Raw genomic sequence first — 22,951 nt, forward strand, 5'->3', positions numbered from 1 at the left:
AGTGAAACTGCATTAAACCACATTCCTAAGTCTAACATTGATTGATTCTTAGGGATCTCGGCAAGATATTGCTCAAAACATTGTAGTAAAGATTAGATAAAAGGATTTTGTTGACTATATATATTTTTTTTAAATAAGCGTCACTGCCTCAGTAGCGTTTTAGTCTGTAGGTTATTCCACAGTTAAAATTTTCATATATCAAATAATAAATGAAAAATTTACTGTAGGTGGATTATGTAGTTATCGAAATAGATTAAATCTTTTCCCTCAAAGTGGTTCAATGTAGTTTAGGGTCTTTAGTAATTTTCAATTCTCTATTTTAAATGCATAAACAATTATCTAAATAATACGTTAAAATGAGTTTAAAGTTAGTTGACTTAAAATACCCCCGCCACAGCAAGCCTGCAGACTCAGCGAATTTCCATTTACCTGGCTGGATTTCTACAAAAAAATCCCTGAAATAAAATTGTTATTTCCTAGCTGCTGTACCCGTGCTTCACAACGAGAATAAAAATCTGTTTCATGATAAATGAAATAGATTTAGAATAAAGTCAAATAAATAAAAGTAGTAGTCATTAAATATAGCTTGACAAAATAGCTCAGCCCGTGTCGAACTACAAGGAGTGTTGAACTATCGAAGTTTTGCTGTATTTTAATGACTACTTAGGTTTGCTGCTGCAGGGAAGGTTATAATGGAAATTTTAAATTGACGGTTTTTTGAAATTTGTCACGTAGCCATTATGCATACAACAACGCTTCAATATACTAAATTATTAATTTTTTTTTAGTTCTAGTAGATACTTAGGAAAGAAAATGCAAAATTTGATGGAGAGGGTCAAAAATGAGGAGAATCAGTTTTACGCCTGAAACCTCAAAAACAGTTCCCATAATCCAATCATATGCTTGCTGGATTGCAAACTTGTTTGCATTATTAACATAGTTCTACACGTTTGTAAAAAAATTCATCAAAATCGGATGAACATGATGCTTTACTCAAGTTATCATGCTAATGGACACACACACATATATGAATGTGAATGGATGGTGTTTTTCGCCTCTGAGGACATCAAAATAAAAAAGTAAATCGGTCCCGGGTCCAGGTCTTAATGTGAGACCTACGGTAATAGCTTAATCCCTATATGGGAAATTCGCTAAACTTGTTGTACAAGCTTGCTAGGAAAAATATCCTGAAATATTATGAAGACTTTTCAACTTTAATATATTTGGTTATATTATATATATGGCAAAATTGGTATTGTAAAATATGTTGGTAAGAATCCCCTGTAAAACATTCCAATGATTGTGTTATGTAACGTATATCGTTAACGATAGCTTAGTTTTTGCAGCAACTGCTGTGCCCCTTGAGTACTGAGCTTTTGTACAACAGTAGTGCAAACAATGACTCAGTTTTGTGCAATAAAATTAAAAATATCTTTTGTAATTTTATGCCCAAATGTTCAGAATTTATTTCCTCTGTTCTTACATTGATATGTATGTTCAGCTATCCAGTACGACCAATATATAAAAGTTAAAATGTCCATCTCTATATAGCGTTGAATGTACCTGGGGGACTTGACTAAAAGATCTCTCATTTTCCATTGTGATTTTTTTATGTAATATACTCTTCTATAAGATTTCAGATAAGGACTGCTTTATCACAAATACTATTTGTAATAAAAGAAATTTTTGAATGTGTTTGGTTATTTATAGCACCCATTTTGTTTGAATCTGTTAACCAATAAAAGATGAAAACAAATCAACAGCAATGGATTCTTCTGAAGATCGGTACGGTAACCATGGAGACGGTTAAAATTCAGTAACTGACCGTCCAAAATTGGACCCAGCATCGTTTACAATAAGCTTTTAATCCTTTTTTCAGGGTGTCTACCAACCGGGAAATCCGGGAAAACCGGGAATTGTACTTAATTTTTTACTGGCCATGAAATGTACGGGAATTGTCCTTAAATGCCAGACTATGTCCTTAAATTTTTAATGGGCAGTAATTTTATCGATCGCTAGTTGGTTAGGAGCACATATAAGGTTTATCAGATGTTGTTTAGTTGAAATGTTCATAAGTTTATTACTAGGATAATTGTGCAATAAAAAACTATTAGAAGCTCAACCCCATTAACATTTTATCACCACAATCAAGTGTCAATTCAAGTACTTCCAAGAACCATTGTGAAAGTAGCTTAGGTCATAAAAGTTTTATAAATTTTATTCCTTTACAACTTCCATTATTTATTACTTGGGTAATTATGAGATCCCAAACCTATTTAATCATGGAAATAATAGTTTTATTATAATGGCTGTTAAATCGTGTGCTCCCGCTATCTCCGCGTTCCGCCATCTCCGAACCCAAATCTGTCCCGCCACCTCCGAATTCTTGAGTGACCCTTAATCCCGTCACTGCCTGCGTTGGTAGCTGTCATTGCAGATTGAATTTTGTTAGTGAGTTAATAATTTTACCGAGATTAATACATTTTTAATCTTATTCCATATATTTTTTTATTAAAGCCCCGTGGATGATTTAATGAAAATTTAACCCGTGGGTTAGGTTAGGTTAGGTTAGGACAGAAAGTATTAACGCAGGTAGTAACCGAGGATTATAGGGGTCACTCTGAAATTTGGAGGGGGCGGGACGCGGAGATAGCGGGAGGTAACCTGTTAAATTTCACTTCTTACTTGTACTTTTATCTTCTTGAACATTCAATTTGCCGCTGGCCATTGCCTACTGTCATAAAACTGTTTATGGTTTCATACTAAACTTGTAATTAATCTACAGTATTTTTTTGTAAGTTAAAACATTTTTTTATGGATATTACTGTCAATTGACAAAACCACAAGCATTGTTGTTTGCATTAATTGTAACGCATTGCATTTTCTGTATCTTTGTCTTATATTGTTGGCTGTTCAGGTTTCAATGTTTTTGTTTCCCATATTTATTTATTGTGTTATATGCTTTAAGCAATCTAAATCTTATGAACTAGAATGATGATGGTGACTTTGCTGCTATTATAACCTCATTGTTTTAGTTACTCAGTTGATATAGCCCCCCCCTAAATAATTAGGTCTAGGTCTGGGTATTTTTATTCTTTGAAAGAGCTGTTGAATATACTAAAAAGATGTAATTGATCCCAATAACTTTGCAAATGAAAAAGACAATAATCTTTCTCTGTGCTTACTGGCAGCCGCTTACCATACCGATTTTGTATTGAGAACCGAGGTACAATATATGTATTAAAGATTTGTTTCAAAAGTAGTCGAGAACTTAACGTTGTGCTAGGGCGAATCATGCCTAACTAATCCACATAGATCCGATATGATATGATAATGTTTCCATGACTGATCGAGATGTTTAGGATTTTGTCGCTATTGCGGTAGACGATGATTGGGTTTCTCTTTTACACTAAAGCTTTACCCAAAGTAAATGTTTGCTCATTTCAATAAATTTCTATTTTGAAATTTAACTCTTGTCTATTATTACTTACTTTTCTTTCTGGTACAACTACAGTGAAGAACAATATTAATACAGTTTGACAAATCAGGAAAATATATTCGGTAATCGGTGCGACAACGGTTACGACAAAGTGTCCTTAAATGTACGGGAATTGTCCATGAATTTTTTATCCAGAATGTAGTAGACACCCTGTTTTTTATAATGGGATCCTGCCTAAAGAAACAGTTAATCTTGTTGGTAACAAAGCTACATAGATCATCTCACTTTATTTTACACTAACCCTCTTACTCGGGGATATTTTTTATTCCTCTATTATCTTTTAAGGTTATGTCCTTTTGTTTTTATATCTAACACATGTATTTCAACATGATATGACCATAATTAACCCAAATTAAGGCAAAAAAATATGAAATCTGTGTCCTCTATACTAATGTAAAAAGAAGCAAAACAGGTGCTATGCATCCCTATTTAACACTGGTGGCGTAAACTTCCTCCCAAGCCACTAACTAAATCACACATTGTTAAGCAAGTTGATTGAGTATGTGATTAACAAAAACGTATACGCTCGTCAGTGCAACACCTTAGCGGCTGGAATGAGTCAAACTATCGCCGAGACTAGTACAAGCAGATTAGAATTGACAAACTACTTAAGCACCTATTGGTTAGCAGTACCTTACCGTGAAATATGGTTAAGAGCTACACTCGTGATACAAAGCCAATGGGTTAACATGAACACAAATAATGTTACTGTCTTAGCTAAGTGATAGGGTGTCCAAAAGGAAAGACACAAATAAAAACATTCAAAATAGAAAACATCAATATATATAATGAAAACAAAAGATTATTAATTACAAATATTTTTTTACAAATAAATATACATAATAACAGACCCACATTCCTATATACAAACACAAATTATACAAACACAATTTTTTTCCTTCCATGCATTTTTTGTCTGTTAAGTCTAGTTTCAAAGTTTGTGTCATAAACAATGATTTTTTTTAGATTTTTAGCTTTAGTAAAAGCTTTAGCCTTATGAAAGATTTTAGGTACCACTAATTAGTCCTAGAGACGATGTCTAGCAGTACTAAGATGGTATGAAAAAGCTAAAGTGATGCATTTCAAGAACTGAAAATAGTCATAGTAACAATACACCGACTAAGCCTATACCAAAAGAGATCATCATACAGGGACCTTCATCACCTTTCAAACAACTAGTGATGTGTCAAAACTTTGGAAAAGTTTCGGTTTTGAGATTCCAAATTGAACATTTCAATAGCTTCGATTTTGAAACTCTGAAATTTGTTGGTGTCATTATTGTTGTTTATATACAACAATGTTTAAACACACAAGCTGGCAGCAATGGGACAAAAAATCACCATTAACAATCACTAAATTACATTCTGTCTGAAAAAATGGTATCTTAAATAAATACTAATTACTAGAACAGCTTGAACTTACAATAAAGTTTTACACCGGTATTTACTTAACACAAATAAATATTGACCGCTAAATGTTCTAATTTTCATGCTCATGTAGGGAGTATCATTTTAATGTTTGTTGTTGATAAAAAATTATGTTTTTTGTGTGTTTGAGGTTAATTAGTTTGACCTTTACTAGACTAATCCTATACAAAAAAGAAGTCATCCTATAAGGACCTTCCACTTCCACACCTTATGAACAAACTTAAGAAATGCTCAATGCTGGTCAGTCAATGATGGTCATACAGGCCAAATCATGAATGTAAAAAGAGCAGAATCGTAAACCCTAGGTAGTTTTATTCCTACCGGATGTTTTGCAATGTATTCTTCAATTCTTCCACATGTACCCTGAAACAAATAATTTTCACATTGAAATATTTGCTTTAAAATCTGTACATCTACTAAGATCATAAATACCCCCGCCACAGCAAACCTGCCAACTAAGAGAATTTCCATTTGATTTTTGATTAAATCTATTTAAATAACATTAGTAGGAATAACGAGTGCCTAGGTTTTCTGCTACAGGGAGGGTGATAAAGTGTTTTTAGTAAAATATTAATAGCTTAGTATAAAATAAATTTCCCAAGTTTGATCAAAACATATCCGTAAACAAGCAAACTACATCAGTTGACTTGTTCTACATAAGATTAACATGAGAACTATAATTTAAAATTTTTAGAATTTCTCCAAAACCAATAATTACACAAAAACACTTCAATATACTAAATTATTTGTTTTTTTTAGTTCTACTAAATGTTTTGGAAATAAATTGAGAAATTTTACGTTTTTGTAGGGTCAAAAATGGAAAAAACAGTCCAGACTAACAGATATAATAATATATAACAAATAACAACTGTGTTATTACTAACTGTGTCCCTTTAGGGAAATTGGCTAAAAACTAAGTAAATGTAGTCTATGCAAATGAAGTTTTTACTTCTGTATTCTGTAGCCAATATTATTTTCTCAAACCAGTGGACGTAGGGCTACCTTTTTCCTGCTTCAACCTACTTTCTGTAGAAGTCCTTGGACAATAATATCTGTGTTATTTTTTTAGTTAATTTTATTGTGTATCTATTATTAGCCATTGGACTCTAATTTTTTAAGGTTAACCAACTCTGTCCTTAAAAAAATGTTCACCAGACAAATGGCTTCCTTTTCAAATATAATTTAAAAGATAATTTAACAGGTCCACCAACCTGAGGGATGGGTCGTAAGCTACTCTCCGCTTTTCTTCTACAATTCTCACATGTTCTAGCAACTTGGGAAAGAATGTTCTAACGAGTTCGGGTCTGCATCGCACCAACTCCTTGAGGAGACCGAACAGCTGCTTCGGGGAAAACGGCAAATACGTGGTGCAAAGATTGTGCAGCTTCTCTATTGGGAGCTCACTGTAAAAGAAAACAAAGCATAAGGAAGGATATTCTTGGTAAATGGTTTGATTTGGACCAGAAAAGGTTTTATTTTTGCTAGAGATGGGCCGATACCAAAAATTGTCGATACCTATCGATACCGATACTTCCGATAGCTATCAAAATAACAGCTGGAATCAAATAAAACATTACAGTAGAACCTCTTTAATCCGAACCCCTGTAATCCGAACGTCCACTAATCCGAACCCCTCATTGCTGTACTCTACACACAGTACAGCAGGTCTTTATTGTATACTGTATTTAATTTACAGTACTGTTTATTCATCATGTTTACTACTGTATTAAATAAACACTGTATTTTACTTTATAAAACATTTTTTCACTTTTCCCAAAATAATGTTGATCAATTTTAGCCATATTTTAGCTATTGTTATGTAAAAACAACAATATGTCCTGTAATCCGAACTATTCAATAGTCCGAACTACCCCTGGTCCCAATTAGTTCGGATTAAAGAGGTTCTACTGTAATTTAATATGAACACATTTATTGTCAACGATAAATAAGCAGAATAGGCCTATCTTTGTTTATACATACACATTTTTGTATCCATATTAGTGTGTTATGTTAATAGAGAGTGGGCTAAACTCATTTAATTTTAGATTTGGATTTGTAACATCCATGGGATTGTCTACACTTTCATCTTGACCTAGGCCTATATTCTTCCCCAACTGTTGATTTGTTCAATTTCCTCTGGAAAAATTCACGTTGATGGTGAAGTTTCAGATGTTTATTGAGGTTAGAAGACGTACGAGACCTAGGCTATCTTTTTGCACAGTTTACATTTTGCCACATCACTACTTTCACTAATAATATTCAAAAAGGCCCACACATCACTTTTACGCTTACTCATATTAAATAAAAAACTATATCATTCATTAACTACAATCAAAAGAAATTCAATTAGAACCAATGTGAAATAACATAACCTCAACAGTCAACATACGGATGGATCATACGATATACACTGTAACTGCAACACCGCGATCGTGCATATAACAGGACTACTGCATCTCTAAAACGCTAACCGTGATTGGTTTATCATCGTCCTCCGATCCAAAACCAGCCAATGAGAAGGTGAGAGGTTCTAATCTAGTAAGTTAGTAAAGACACTAGCACTCGGTGCGGCGTTCAACAACAATCCACGTTTCAATGTCGCTAAAACATAGCACGTGATTGGCCGTACATCGTCTCTCGATGGAAAACTAGCCAATGAGGTCGTGTCTATCAAAGTGGCAAGGCCACTAGCGCTCGCAGTGGTGATCAACCAAACCAAATATCATCCCTGGAGTTGAAAACTAGCCAATAAGGTTGTCTCTACAAAGTAGGCAAACAGCTAGGATTCGTAACAGCAATTTGCCTGCTCTGAACTGACTAAATCCGCACCGATTCGTTCAGTGTCAGTATCGGTATCGAACCCAAAACAGGCAAGTATCGAGTATCGACGATACCTCGATACCGCTGGTATCGAGAGTATTTTGGTATCGAGTATCGGTCGGTATCGACCCACCTCTAATTTTTGCAATCGGCAGAGCAGGCTGACCTGTAAACAATTAAACTTGATAAACATAACAAAAGCTGCATTGAAGAAATAATTGTTGTATGTCAGTTTAGGCTGAAGGGATCAATAATATATTAGGCCTAGTGTGTAAAGTAAGTAATTAATTTAGACCAAACAAGTGACACAGAATACAGTTGACAAAATAAAATGCATGGATTAGAGGAAGGGGGAGGGAGAAAGTCAAACAATCATGTCAACAGTCATTTCAAATAATTATGCTACTTTTTTGACAACTGTGACCTGATTGAGGTAGGTAAATAACAAAATAATATATCACTAAATCATAGTGTAGTTCTAAAATCCACAAATTTATTGTAGTTCTATTCACCTGATACTACTGTAACTGTTCTAAACAGACACAATCTTGAAAAGGTAAATGGTTATTGCACTGGATTCGTTTCCACTCAGAAATAAGTTTTGCACCTTATTAAACTGTGCAGTTTGCACACGAGTTCCTTCGAAAACCTTTTTTTTAACAATTCAGCAGTCATATTATTTCATAAAGTTACCTGATTTCACTGAAGCTGTGTGATTCTACACACAACACCATGACCTCTCTGGCCAGGTCTTTGGCTGTGTGGCACTCTTCACAGAACATGACGACGTCACAGATTGGTTCAAAACAATGGTTGATCACCAACCTCATCACATTATTGTTGAGAGTGTACAAATTCAACACCGACCTCAGGAACTTTAGAGCCTGGAAATTAAATGTAAATTTAAATTTACTACTCCTTCACCCGCAAAAACACAATGAGAATAATGTGGTTTTATTAATCTACTGCAGGAACAAGTTACAGATCCACCATCGATTATGGAAGCAAAACTCAATTGAATAGCTTAGTTTTGATAAGTTCCTTTAAGTTTAATGTTGAATTCAATCAGTTGTGTGGTAGAGTGAAATTAATGACCTTGTAAAAATATAAACAACATGAATGTAATGAATGCAAACATAAACATTGTGGGTTTTCTTTTTATTACCGACGACAAATTTAGTTAAAAAAAACTCCTCCTTGGATTTTTGGACATTTACAAAGAGTGGTAGATTTTTTCAAGTACGGAAAGGTTCAATATCTTCCTGTATAACACTGCAGCACAATTAAAAGCTTTTGCAAATAACTACTATACTTTTTGTAGCATGAAGAAAATGCAACCTTTGGTGAAACATACAATTCACAGAGGATTGATGTAGGCATCTTACCGCTGAACAATGAGGTTCGGGATTTGATGTTTTTCTCTTTATGAACACTTGGCAGACCGTGTCCAGTATTAGCTTCACAGCATTATCGCACCTCTGCACACACTCAGCCAATTTGCACTGGCCGTAGCTGGTGACCAGAGGTAAATATATCCTGATCAGGTCCTGGATACAGCGGTTGATGTATCCATCCTGCATCACACCTGCAAAATATAGTTATTCAAATCAATTGGGACCGTAACACATTCAGATAGTCAAAAGTTGGGATTGGATTTTTACTGAAATTCGGGGTATTTTACAGGAAATAGGCTGAGTGTTACTATTGCCATCGCAGAATGCATCTGCAAAGATTTTGCGCAACAAAAATTCAAGCTTTTGCCCCGATTACGGAAGATGATATGATTTTCCATGACCCCAGGAGATCACAATTACGCCGACAGTAGGATATATATTATATTTTGCCGTGATTACAGTGACATTGATATGTTTCCGTATTTAAGGGAGACAATGATGATTTCAGCAAAACCGCAGAAGGTGTGAACATTTTGCCATGATCGCGTAAAAACCCCGAAAGGATGTTTTTAGATTTTACCACAATCAAGGCATTAGCCTTCCTTAACAACAAGTCTTATTACTATGGTTTTATGTTTTTTTTTCTTTCTGTAAGCAATTTGGATAATTCGCGATTCGGATAGTTGGAGTTTGGATAATTGGAGTTAACTGTATTGTAACATGCCCTAAGTCAGGTGTAACTAGCAAATAAGGACTCTTGGCACCACCACAATATATATGGTAGAAAGACCGAACAGTGCTGCAAGTACCATGACGTCATTGCAATGGCAGAGTCCAAAGTTTCACACACTACACACTGTACTTCTTACTACTTTACTTATATAGTAAGAAGCAATGGTAGAACTCTCATGGGGACTATTAAATAAGACTTGTTATTAAGGTTGACTTCTCATCGAGGTTTGCAATAACATGCCATTAGGGGTAAAATAAATTCAAAGGGATTTGAAAACGACCTTTGTTATCGTGGGTGGTTTGTTATCAAAGTTCCATTTTCACATTACAGTACTTCAGGACCTAGGGGTTGCAGCATTATCACTTAGATAAAATCCATTGGTGATTTGGCAGGATTTGAACCCGGGATCTCAAGGACCGAAGTACCGCGCTCTAACCACTAGACCAGCTGGCTCCGCCTGTATTACAATAGCAACATATACCATGCATATTAATTGACATCACTTACACAGATCTGCTAGTCCGTTGATGTAGAGGTGGATCTCTGCGGCGATGGTAGCCTTCAGTGGAGGATCGTATCCGTGCTTGTACGCAGACTGAGGGAGAAGCATGACGTCCAACAATCCTTTCAATACAGTATTGGGTCTGGCCTGTAGAAAACATTAGTTTAAATCCCTTTAAAGTATATACTGTGAAACTCAACACAGTCAAATATGTCTCATTCACACCACTTTATATTCAGCCACATGCGTATTATACACAAACTCCATTCAAGGGAACAATCAAGTCTTTAACTCGTTCACTGCGCATGATGAGTAATCTCGTCACCACTAGCAATTTCCAGCGGCACTGTTTACAAACTATTGTTCAAATGTTAGTGAGTCGGTGGCTCAGTCGGTAGCGTCGCGGACTTCGGGCCCAAGGCAGCGATGTCGTGGGTTCGGATCCTGGTCACTGCCGATAACATTTTATCAGTACAGTTCACCTTTGTACTGTACCGGCTCACTCCTTGCTTTGCTGTTAACGATCCACGCACGGGCGCTTAGTCTATGTGGACGGGCAAATGCAAGGTTAAAAGAGGCCGCCAACCTCTTTTTTAAAAAAAAAAAAAAAAAAAATGCGAGGTTAGCCGTGAGATTTCTCGCGTGCTGCTTATTGTGCCAGTGTAATACTTCAATATGGTATAGTTCGTTTTCAGATCCGACTATTTTATAGATGGTAAGGAGTGTTACAAATTTATTGTAGTGTGGGGCTTAGGCTTGGATCTAATAGCATGCAATAGAATACCGATAATGAATGTACTGTAGCATTGTGGAAGGAACCTAACCAAAAAGTTGGTGTGATTAAAAACTTTGAAATGGAGGCAATTTAAATTTTTATAACTTATTCAGGGTGCACTTTATATAGTCTTATCTTACAACTAAAAACGTTCTACTGTATTTCAGTTACTTGCGTGTTTGATAAGGAGTTAAAAATGCTACAAAATTTTCTTTACATTTTTTGATAAAATTATCCATTTCTGAGCTATTTAAATTCAAACGGCCGCCATATTGAAATTTCTAATCGGACAAACTTTATTTTTTTCCATAATAGGTCTCTTCTACCTTAACATGCATACCAAGTTTCATAATCATCGATTGAAAAACTTCAAAGATAAAAATAGTTATGTATAAAAACAATATGGCGGATATCTAGGTAAATATGCATTTTCGGACATACACTTTTTTTACTTTCCTTTAGTAAGAGGATTCATATCCCAAAGTCCCAAAGTGTATAGAGAAAAAACTGGGTACTTGATCTAGTAGTGTAACCAGCAGTTCTTTTTTAGTTAACTGAAGTGAATATTTTTATGACCTAAACTAAAGTGTTGGATCAATCTTTTTTTAGTAAAATTTATTTTTTCCAGAATACTCTCAGAATATTCAATTTAAAGTACAAACCTATTTTCAAACTACTCAAACATCCTAAAACAAACTAGCAAAACACAACGAGTAAGCTAGGGCTGAGCAATAATGCTTAATCATTAAAACTGAATTAATTTAAAATTATATATATTCTAACTTAAATCCTAAAAAAAAACACCTGTCAATATTTTGATTGCTCGAATGAGACAAGGTCATGTGATGCCAATGAATTCATTTTATTTAAACCTAATTTGCAAATTTTATTTATCATTGCATTGTTATAGCAACACTATTTCAACAGAGAAAAATAAATATTTAACCATGGAAACCAAAAATTCTGTTTCTCAATAACTTTCGCACTGTAAACACGTAACTTACTTTGTGGCAGTATGTTGAGGAACCCGTTCGCTGTAAACGTAAGGGAAGGGTTGCCTTTACCTGATGAGGTCGCTCTGGAAGCGCTTGACTGTTGTGACGTTCTTGACCCCTCGGTGGAGGACGCGGAGGAGGCTCAAGAAACACCACAGCCAAGACTTCGAGAGTTGACCGAACCGGGCTCAACCTATACGCTCAAGTTTGTTCGATTTAAATTGTCAGCGTCTTACGCTAAACGGTATTATCATACCACTTTTATTGAGTAGATTTGGGCTATGGGTTGTGGACCCCCTTCCGCCAAGTGACGTACGAGCTCTTGGCCAAACGGCCCTTCTCAGGGCCAACACATTTTTAACTCCGCTACGCCGGTCCCCAGCCCGGGACCTCTCCTAATAGTAGAATTAACATTTTTCGGAGTTTGAAAGAAAAGAAAATGTTACTATTGGAGAGGGAGGAGGAGGGAAAATGGAAAATGTGGATATGGATAACAGTCTTTGAACTAAAAGTGCAATTAAAATTAGAAAATAGGACATCTATATAAATAAAATTAGAGTTTTGTCTGTACATTGCTTAGAATAATGAACTTTTTGGTTATTTTTACATTTCATAGGTCAGAGAAACCGAATCAAACCTTATCTCAATTTCTGTCTGTCTGTCTGTCTGTCTGTCTGTCTGTCTATCTGTCATTCTCTTGGTAACGCTAAAATACGCACTTTATTACAACTACTCCTCAATAACTATAGCACTGTCCCGCCTGAAACTTATTTTCCAAATACTATACATATATGAGATGGTTTTAGACGTATTTCATCGAATATGAGACAGTTAGATATTTAACAGTAAACCCTTGAAAATCAAGTTTTTGTCGATTTTTGACGTGGAATTTCTGGAAGCCCATGTTAACCTTATGAGAAATGAAATTATTGAATCTTAACAGCTGTTTCAATTAAACAAGTTGGTTCTGTTCTGTGATGTTCAATAGCATTAAAGTTACAAGGATTACCAACAGGGTGCAGCACTAGCACTATTATTTCTTTTACATTTATGACAACAGCTAATTTGCAACCTGGAGGCGAGTGAGCGTAGCGAACGAGCTAACCTGAAGGCAAGTGAGCGTAGCGAACGAGCTAACCTGAAGGAAAGTGAGCGCAGCGAACGAGCTCCAACATACAGGTGAGTGAGCGTAGCGAACGAACTTCAACCAGGACGTGATTGAGCCATGCAAACGAGATCAGATAGTAAAAATAAAAGTAAGCCTACCGTTATAGGATCGACCGGCAGACACAGAGGTAATTTAACCTTTTATTGATTGTCATACCGATCCGGAACAACAAAAAACAACATAAAATGAAGCTATGTATAATAGTTTGGCCAGCATATCTTAAAATATGCAAACCAACTGCTGTTCGTTATATAAGAAGGTTTCAACTGAATATTATAAGATCCCCGTGCGTAGAACGGGTACACAGCTAGTATAAATAAAAAACAATGGTACATGTACATAAGCAGTGCCAACAATTGCAAAAAGTAATTCAAAATTTAAATTACCAATCCCTGAAAGTAGAAAGATAAAACTTTTTAAAAGTGAAAAATCTCTTTTTTGGACTTTTGTTCATGATCCAACCTACATTCGTTTTAACGTGGGTTAGCGAGTTCCAGAGTTAGTTATAGTCCGTCCGTTTGGCTATGATACCCAGCGGATTAGGGACCTTTTCGGAACTCAACTCACCCTCTCGACCCGCTCGCCAGGCTGGCGGGAGACAAACTGTGACTCACCTACTGTCACAGTCCCACAGATCTGTAACTTTTTTTGTTTTAATTCAAAATAAATCTGTCTTTATAAATTTGAGTTCTACATGAAATTTCAAAAATAATGAGCCCAAACACGATGTGGATACTTTTTATCTACAATCTGAAAGTATTACAATTACTCAGTATCGTCACGAGCTTTGTCCGACTTTCAGATTGTAGATATTTGAGTATCCACATCGTGTTTGGACTCCTTATTTTTGGAATTTCATGTAGAACTCAAATATACACAGAACAGTTTGTTTTAACTTAAAATAAAAGAAGTTGCAGATCTGTAGGACTGTGACAGTAGGTAGGTAAACTTGTTATCAACGGCCAGCCTGGCGAGCGGGTCTGAAGGGTGAGTCGAGTTCCGAGAAGGTTTCTAATCCGCTGGGTATCAAGGCCAAACGGACGGACTATAGTTCCAAGAATGAAAACAATCCATATTGGAGAAGAGCTATTTCATGTCATGGGATTAGCTTGAACTTTCAAACAGCCTATTAAGTGGTGAGTCGGTGGCCCAATCAGAGCATCGGGCTCAAGGCAGCGATATCGTGGGTTCGATCCTGGTCACTGCCATAAACATTTATCAGTACAGTTCACCTTTGTACTGTACCGGCTCATCCCTTGCTTAGCTGGATACGTTCCACGCAATGGCAGTTAGTCTATTTGCACGAGCAAATGCAAGGTTAAGAGGCCACCAACCTCTTAAAAAATAAAAATAAAACAGGTTGTTGAGATTCAATTGTATAGAATGTTGAGCATCGAAAAGATGCAAAGGTGACCTCACATAATTAGCTGACTTAGCAGATATAGTGCTTTTCTCGAAATCAGAAGACACAATTTGATCCAAAAAAACATGATAATTAAATTTGTTACTGTACCCGGCTGTCCTTGATCATTGGGCTTTTAAAAATTAGTCCAGCCAAAGAACCAGCTGACCTTAGTAACAATGCTGTAACTCATTCTCCACTCACTTTCACCTTAAAATCACACCCTGATGTGTTATCATTGTATAAATCCAATCTAATTGATCTAAACTTACCTTCATATAGATGAATGTCGGCAACAGCTGCACAATCAGGCCAACCACATGGTATATGCGGCTGACAAGCTCAGGACACTTGAGGTAAGGCTGAATCCACTGGTCTAGTCCAATTAGAACTCGGGACATAAACTGTCTCATGCTGGACTTTACAATAATATCCTGCGGAAAACACCAGTGTGTGAGTGACATCAGAAATCATCTGTTAAACGTTGGCAAAACTAATTTCTTTCAACCTACAAGTATTGCTAGACGATTCAGATGAGCTACCGAACATATACAGTAGTGATGTTTAAAAATCAAATCTCAAAACCTTCACAACTATAGAAAAGTTTTGGTTTTGACTTTGAGATTCAATCAGCACTGATACAACAACGATGTAGGTACAATACGGTTTCATATTGATTTATTGAATACAAATAAAATATTAATTAACCACTAAATGTTTTATTGATCACCTATTCATGTTATTAGGTCAGTTTTCAGATTTTAATTTACTTTAATGTTTGGTATTCATAAAAAATTATGTTTTAGCGATATGGTCAAAAATACTCTTTTCCCCTTCTCCAAGGCGGCAAACCTAAGAACTCATAAAATATAATGTTACCTAAATAGTGAATAAACATGTCTTCACTTGCTCATGAATCACACAAAATGAAATTTGCTTAGTCTGCAGGTTTGCTGTGGTGGGAAAATTTAAAGCTTATCATATTCATGTTAGGCCTACTATTTCAGCCTTAGGAGCGTCTTAATTAAAAAAATTCAATAATAGGGAAATAGGAATATATACATACAAGAATTTAATTGGCAGTATAATGGTATAATGTTACTGTGTATTGTATGTTGATTTGTGTTTTGTTACAATGAAATAATATTTTCAATACATTGTAGGTTTTGTTAATGGTGCAAGGCACAAATGACAGTTAAAAGTGTAGGCCTAATCTCTTAGAATGACAAATCTTAAAAAATCTTAATAGTTCTTAAAACCTTCTATTTATAAAAAAAAGACTAAAAAAATTATAAAATTAAATTTATAATTTTTGTAAAAATTTTTTTTAAATATAAACCAAACATACCTACTTATTATTATGCTATAAGCCACACCGAATAATATCTATGCTTAAAAAAATTGTATCTCTACTAATTGTTCAAGAAAATAAATAATATTGAATACTGTTTGTTGTTAAGGGAAAAAAATTCTTTTTTAAAAACACAATAAGTCCAATACATTCTACTTACTAACAAGCATAGCAATAAAAATGTTCCATAATGATTCTATTTTAACTACTGAACCACAAAAATTATCATTAACTTACAACTTTATCATTGTTATTTTGATTCCATGCACTGCTAAACAGAAAAAAAATACTTATTAGTACCTATTACATGTTTGTAGGAGCAAGTTAATTCGTGATAAAATGAGCTTTTTTCTTGACAAAAATAGTATATTACCCTGCTAATCTTGAAAGTAACCTATTTCAGGGCAAGATAGTGGTTTATGAGTGCGGAAACGACTATTGTGCCCGGGAATAGATCTTTTGTGACGAGTAGTGAACGATACTTTTCATCATAATGCAAAAAACCTAAGCTTCTTGGTTTAAAACAATAAAATATGATTCTATAGTCCACTAATCACGTTTTCAGTTGTCATAGCATAGATTTTCAATTCCTCAAAATTCAGCTAAGAAAACTTTCTCGTAATAATATGCATACATTCAGTGATCTTGTTGAGCTTAACAGAAACTTTGTTTGGTTTACATTTTCTTGCTCGTTAACAATATAGATGAAGAGGGCAATACATGTTTGGATAGTAGTGATAGTTTGTTATTAGCAGAAGATAGCCTACTGAATCAGTTAAGCCAAAGAAGACAGGATATGTATCAGACCAGGAAAAAAGCAAGAAACTCGATTCCATCTTGTCAAATGAATCATATGATACGAAACGGAGTTTAGCGATAAGGTCACAACCACTTGGTAGCAGTCATCATGTGTGAAGGACAAACATGTCTGTGACTTGGGGACAGTGGCAGCAACCTAGTGAGAAGGCGACCTAAACATTTTTGCACCCTTGCAACACAAGACTTTCAAGTACCTTTTTTTATCTAATTTACATAATAGATATTGAGCTGTAGCAATGCACAATATAAGTGAACGAATATAAGTGATACTATATTGTGTAAATAAACTAAAACTATGTCCTTTCACTAAATAAGAAAATTTTTATTTAGCGTAACTTAACGAGTATAATGTACAACATCATGTAACTTTAAATTAGAAGTAGAACAAATTAGAAGTAGTTTATATTTGAACGAATTATCTGCTTTATTTAAATACAGTAGACTCCAATAATTATCCAAACTCCAGCTATTTGCATCACTGATTATCTAAATCGCTTACAGAAAAAATTTACAAAAACTTAAAACCAAAATTAATGAGAATCTTTATTGAAGAAGGCAGAAGCCATGATCGGGGCTAAATCCAAAACCTCTACCGCACTCGTGCAAAATCTTGCATATTTTCCACGGTTGTATATACATCATCATCATCTCCCATGGTCATGGAAACATAATCACCGTTTTCCATGATCGCGGGAAAAGCAACTATTTTTCAATCACAAAATCTTCACAGAGCTTGACTGAACTCGTCCTATTTTCAGTAAAAATCCAACTATCTGAATTTTTAACCATTTGAATGTTGTACGGCTCCAATGGATTCGGAATTAGAGATCTACTCTACTGATTACATGTTAGTTCTAAGGACTGACATAATATTCGAATTAATGAATGTTTTACTAAGGAAACTAAGTCAAGCGAGTTTTACTGTATTTTGACGTTTACCTGTGATTGATATTTGTTTGATATGTTCACTATGAAGTGAACGACTGGGTCCGTCGCAGCAGGCAGTTCTGTGCACATTTCAGAGACGAACGGCAAGCTAGTGATGTGCTCGGTCACTCGGCTCAACTCACTGACGTCTTGACTTAACAAACTGCACCTCACCCAACTCTGTAGGAACACGTATACAGGTTGAGACTAATCCATCAAATGTGTATGAATCATCATAAATGTAATGAGCTGAGTTTATCAATACCTGAACACTCTGGATTTTTTGGGCCCAGAGACAAATTTCTTTCAGACAGGAATTCTTTTACGTTGGCTATTATTATATTTTTGAGACAGGATTTGCTTTGATGATGCAAAATGACAAAGGACGTGCTAAGAACATCCCGAAAGATTTTGCCTACAAATTTTTTTTATAATGTGTAAATGTGTAAGCTAGGAAGACCGAAGTTGAGATGGAGAGACCAAGTCCAGAAGGACCTACGCAGAGTGGGGGCATCTCTTGACATGGCGGCAGATCGACAGCAGTGGAGGCAACTTGTTGGCGAGGCCAAAAACCTTCTTAGGTTTGAGTGGCCAAGGAGGTAAGGTAAGGTAAGGTAAATGTGTAACCAGCCTAAATGGTTAGGGGGTATTTCAGAAGGTATTGTAACCTGGTTGACAGATGCATATACAGACAATTCCTGGATGGTGAAGAAGTAAAACTAAGTTTTTTTTCGGTTTTACTTCTTAGTCTCTTCTGTTGTTCTTCTTCTGACTTTACTTATGCATACAGTCTCGGCCTTTTTAGCGAATTTCCCATATAGGGAATATCTATTACCGTAGTACTCATGGTAAGACCTGGACTCGGGACCGATTTAATTTTTTATTTTGAGGTCTCTAGAGACCAAAAACACCATCCGTTCAAATTCATATATATATGATAATTTACTTATTTATTATTTACATTTCTATTTATTTACTATTTGTTCAACTGTGATCATGGCCTAAGAGCCGAAACATGTAAGTTTATTCAATAAATTGATAACTTAAAGGGTACTAAATGTTTAATTATTTATTTCATTTAATAATATATATATTTATATATATATGTGTCCATTAGCACGATAACTCGAGCAAAAATTATCCGATTTTGATGAAATTTGGTACAAACGTGTAAACCTACGTTTATTCTAATGAGTTCGCGATCCAGCATAATCGGACAATGGGAACGGGGGTTTATGGGGGGTCTTGGGGTAAAAATGGGTTTTTCCCATTTTTGCCCCTAAAAACAAAAAATTTTGCAATTTCTTTCTAAACTGTTTTATAGAGCTTAAAAAAAGAAATAATTTAGTATATTGAAGCGCTGTTGTATGCCTAACGGTCACGGAGAAAATTAAAAAATAGTGTAATTTAAAATTCCATGTTATTCTTATGGAGAAAATGAAAATTATTGTAGTTTACTTGTTTATGGATATATATTGATACAATTTGGCAAATTTATTTATTTCATCCTATACTGTTGACGTATGGTCAAAAAACAATTTCCTGAGTTACCATACGAGTTTTTGCCGGCAGGAAATTTGCGTCACAAATGAAAACTAGTACAACTAATAGGTTGGATCTAAGTATCTTCTACAAATAAATTTACACTCATACATATATGATTATTTTTATAGGCTATTCATGACAAAGATCTGATGTCTATGTCAAAACATATGACATGATATTTAATATACATGCCAAATTTATAAAACTGATATAAAGTTAAGTAAAAGATGGTATAATATTACTTGAAAGTTCGTTAAACCCACACAAAAAAAATAATTAACATAACAATTTTCTCACCTTGATCAACAGAGTTTCCCTTGCAAGAAGGTGGTTTTGCTGGAATACCCTCAACAATTCCAAGACTTCATTATTCTGGACCAGTTTTGTAAGGAATCTCTTCACGAGACTAGAAAAAGATCAAAATTATTAACATTAATATGTCAAGTGATTATAAGTTCAGAGCTAGTACATTAAAAATGGTTATTTAGCTAATAGTTGTGGGAAATGTCTGCCATATGCCATTAAAAAACCACTTCTAAAAGTATTTGTATGTGTTTGAACTGTGAAGATAGAGGAGGTTAGTAACCTAGATCATAAGACAGAAACAAGGTTCTGCAGATCAGACTTTTTTACTTCGGGTCAAGTCGGATTGGATTAAAAGTTTTTGCTTTTGGGTTTCGGGCCAAGATCGGGTCGGCCAAATATTGGTTTGGAAAGTGTTCATTAAAAATAATATTACTTGTTATACTACAATGGAAAAAGCAGAACAAGATCAAACAGCAAACAACTCAAGAAAATTTTATCGTTCATTCAGATTTTTCAAAAAAGGATACACACCTTCACCTGTGGGGATCAAAAATAAAATGGGACAAGTTGTAATCCAAAAGGAAGACGGACTGAGAGTTTGGCGAGAATATTTTAAAGAGCTACTAAATGGCGATCTGCAGCAGGAAGAGGAAGAACAGGAAGAAGTCTATCAGACCGTACACCCCTGGATTCCAGAACCACCCATACAAGAAATAGAAGAAGCAATCAAGAGCTTAAAAAATAATAAAGCCCCAGGAGAGGATGGTATAATTGCAGGGATTTTAAAAGCAGCTGTGGCTTTTGTCTAGCAGAAAGAATCCACAAACTAATACTCAAGGTTTGGAGAGAAGAAACAATACCCAAGGAATGGAAGGAAGCCCTAGTTGTACCAATTCACAAAAAAGGAGAAAAAAAGACTGCAATAACTACAGAGGCATATCTCTCCTAAATGTCACCTACAAAATACTTTCCAAAATAGTTCAGAGAAGACTAGAGGAATACACAACAGATATTGTTGGAGAGCATCAAGCAGGATTCAGCAGAGGCAGATCAACGACGGATCAAATCTACATTCTTAAAGAGTCAATAGCAAAGTATTATGAGTTCAACAAATCATTCTGCTGCCTCTTCATTGATTTTCAAAGGCTTATGACTCCATAAATAGAAAGAAGTTGTGGATAAACATGGAGCATCTAGGTATACTAAGACAACTGATAGAACTAGCAAAATTGAGTGTTTTAGGTTTTAAGTGCAAAGTTAGAGTAAATGGAGACGTATCGGAAGACTTTGAGGTGAACACGGGTGTGAGGCAGGGAGACGGGATATCTCCATTGCTGTTCAATTTAGCCATAGAAACAGTCCTTCAGGAAATAAGAAAGACAGAAGTAGGGATTAAGATAGGAACAAACATAAACTTGCTAGCTTTTGCAGATGACATAGTATTAATTACACATAATATAGAAGAAATAAAAAACAAAAATTCTTATTGAACATACAAGAAAAATGGGGCTATACAGAAATGAAGAGAAATCCAAGTTTATGAAGTGTGGAAGAAAACAAGATGATGACCAACCAAGATACCAAAATAACAACTAAAGTATTTGGGAGTCATCCTCACCAGCGATAATGATGAAGAGCTAGAAATACAAAATAGATTAAACCTAGCACAAAAAAGTTTTTCGGCCTGTCACAAGTTACTAACTTCAAAAATAATATCCCACACCACCAAACTCAGGATTTATAAGACAATCATCAGACCAGTTTTCCTGTATGGTTCAGAAAATTGGATCTTAAGCAAGAAATCAGAAAGGAACTCGTTTTATAAAATTTATTTTATTATCTCCTGCAATCGTTGTAAAATTGTGACTGTCTTCTGCAGTCATTGCAAAATCGTGAACATCTTTTACAATCACAGCCAAAACTTAAACATCTAACATTGTCACTGAGAAATCGAAAAAGGCTAAAACTAAAAAGCTAATCTAATAATTCAAGTTCTTGAAATTGGGATGGAAAATAAAATTTATACCTGATATGAGTGTTGTTGTGGTACAACATAAGTTGCACCACCTCCTGAGCTGTCTCCCACTCAGGTAGGCACAGCTGAAGACAGAGGTCTGCCAACTGTTGGGGACTGTTATCCTCTACAACTCTCCTCCGTAAATACAAGCTCAGATGTTGCCATAGACTACCTGTGGATATTATTAACGAATGTGAAATTAGGCTAGCCTAATGATTCACATCTGAATTTTTAATTGTATTTTTGGTTAACTATATACAGAGCTGAGAGTCCTCACTCTATCTTGAAAATGAAAATTACAGTTTTTCAGTTATATACTTTTTGTGACGTTGATAAGGGCTGAATCGAGATGGAATCGCAGCAGACCGTAGAGACAAACAGAGCAGTGTAGGGAATCAGAAATGTTCCTGATGTTGTCTCCTGGACCTGTACCTAGTTGAAATAAAACTTCAGCCATACAAGAAATGATTCTAATTCCTGACTAAGTTGTGATACTTACCACTACAATTTTGAGTGATTGACCCAAACAAAGCTTTTATTTCATGATCAAAATTTTCCAAAAATAAAATATTTTCTCATTTTTGACGGATTACAGAATTTAACCGGACAGTCATGAGGCTCCTGTCTCACAGCAAATCAAATCCAAGTATCGTACAGATATGAGTTGAGGGCTCAATTGTGGTGCCAGATTATCAAGTGTAATTTGAGATTTCTTGAGGACCGAATACCTATTTTTAAGGAGACAGGTAATTTAACTTACGTTGGAACAATGCATTGTCCCCCGGTTGATTTTTTACTCTTGATATCAACAAACTTAGCGTCTCCAGCAGCCGGAATGAGTCGTTAGATGAGCACTCACTGAGATACTTTGATATCCAGGGTCCTAAAAGAACAACAAACAAAAAACGACAGTTTATTTGTGAGGTACCAAATTTTAAGGGGGGGTAAAAACGTGTCACGAATTAATTAACATCACAACTTACCCGTTTTTCATCCATAATAGCCTACTCTAAGGCCTATGTGGTGGCCATAGTTTAGATCAATATGTAAATATTAGATATATTTATGCCTTAGATACACATAGGTGGTTCAGAGGTAGTATTTTTGGCTGGTAAGCCAAATGTTGCTGGTTCGAGCCAGTTGTAAGTATTATCTTACCACTTCTGTAACCACATTTTGCCTAATGTGGTTTATACCGTAACAGTGCTTCAGTGTATTTATGTTGTCACTGCTTGGATCAGAAGTCTTTATAGAGACGTTGTTTAATTTAT

The 22,951-nt window shown here is 35.2% G+C and overlaps 1 protein-coding gene across 2 annotated transcripts in view; it reads right to left on the reverse strand.

Moving 5' to 3' along the window:
• Positions 1 to 4,266: 4,266 nt before the first annotated feature.
• LOC128993241 (protein MMS22-like) overlaps positions 4,267 to 22,951 on the reverse strand; it is a 37,247-nt gene continuing 18,562 nt past the window's right edge. For both annotated transcript variants that reach the window (XM_054417010.1, XM_054417011.1), the window contains 10 exons: positions 22,441 to 22,563; positions 21,690 to 21,852; positions 19,655 to 19,763; positions 17,825 to 17,992; positions 14,988 to 15,149; positions 10,381 to 10,522; positions 9,132 to 9,331; positions 8,440 to 8,630; positions 6,138 to 6,329; positions 4,267 to 5,289 (listed from right to left, as the gene is read on the reverse strand). In XM_054417010.1, the coding sequence (XP_054272985.1) occupies positions 5,244 to 5,289; positions 6,138 to 6,329; positions 8,440 to 8,630; positions 9,132 to 9,331; positions 10,381 to 10,522; positions 14,988 to 15,149; positions 17,825 to 17,992; positions 19,655 to 19,763; positions 21,690 to 21,852; positions 22,441 to 22,563 (1,496 nt within the window). In that variant the 3' untranslated portion in view covers positions 4,267 to 5,243. The remainder of the gene's footprint in view (positions 5,290 to 6,137; positions 6,330 to 8,439; positions 8,631 to 9,131; positions 9,332 to 10,380; positions 10,523 to 14,987; positions 15,150 to 17,824; positions 17,993 to 19,654; positions 19,764 to 21,689; positions 21,853 to 22,440; positions 22,564 to 22,951) is intronic.

Source organism: Macrosteles quadrilineatus, unplaced genomic scaffold (genome assembly GCF_028750875.1).
Source record: "Macrosteles quadrilineatus isolate MER2022 unplaced genomic scaffold, UCM_ALF_1.0 Scaffold_4__1_contigs__length_99947679, whole genome shotgun sequence".
NCBI classification, from domain to species: Eukaryota; Metazoa; Arthropoda; class Insecta; order Hemiptera; family Cicadellidae; genus Macrosteles; species Macrosteles quadrilineatus.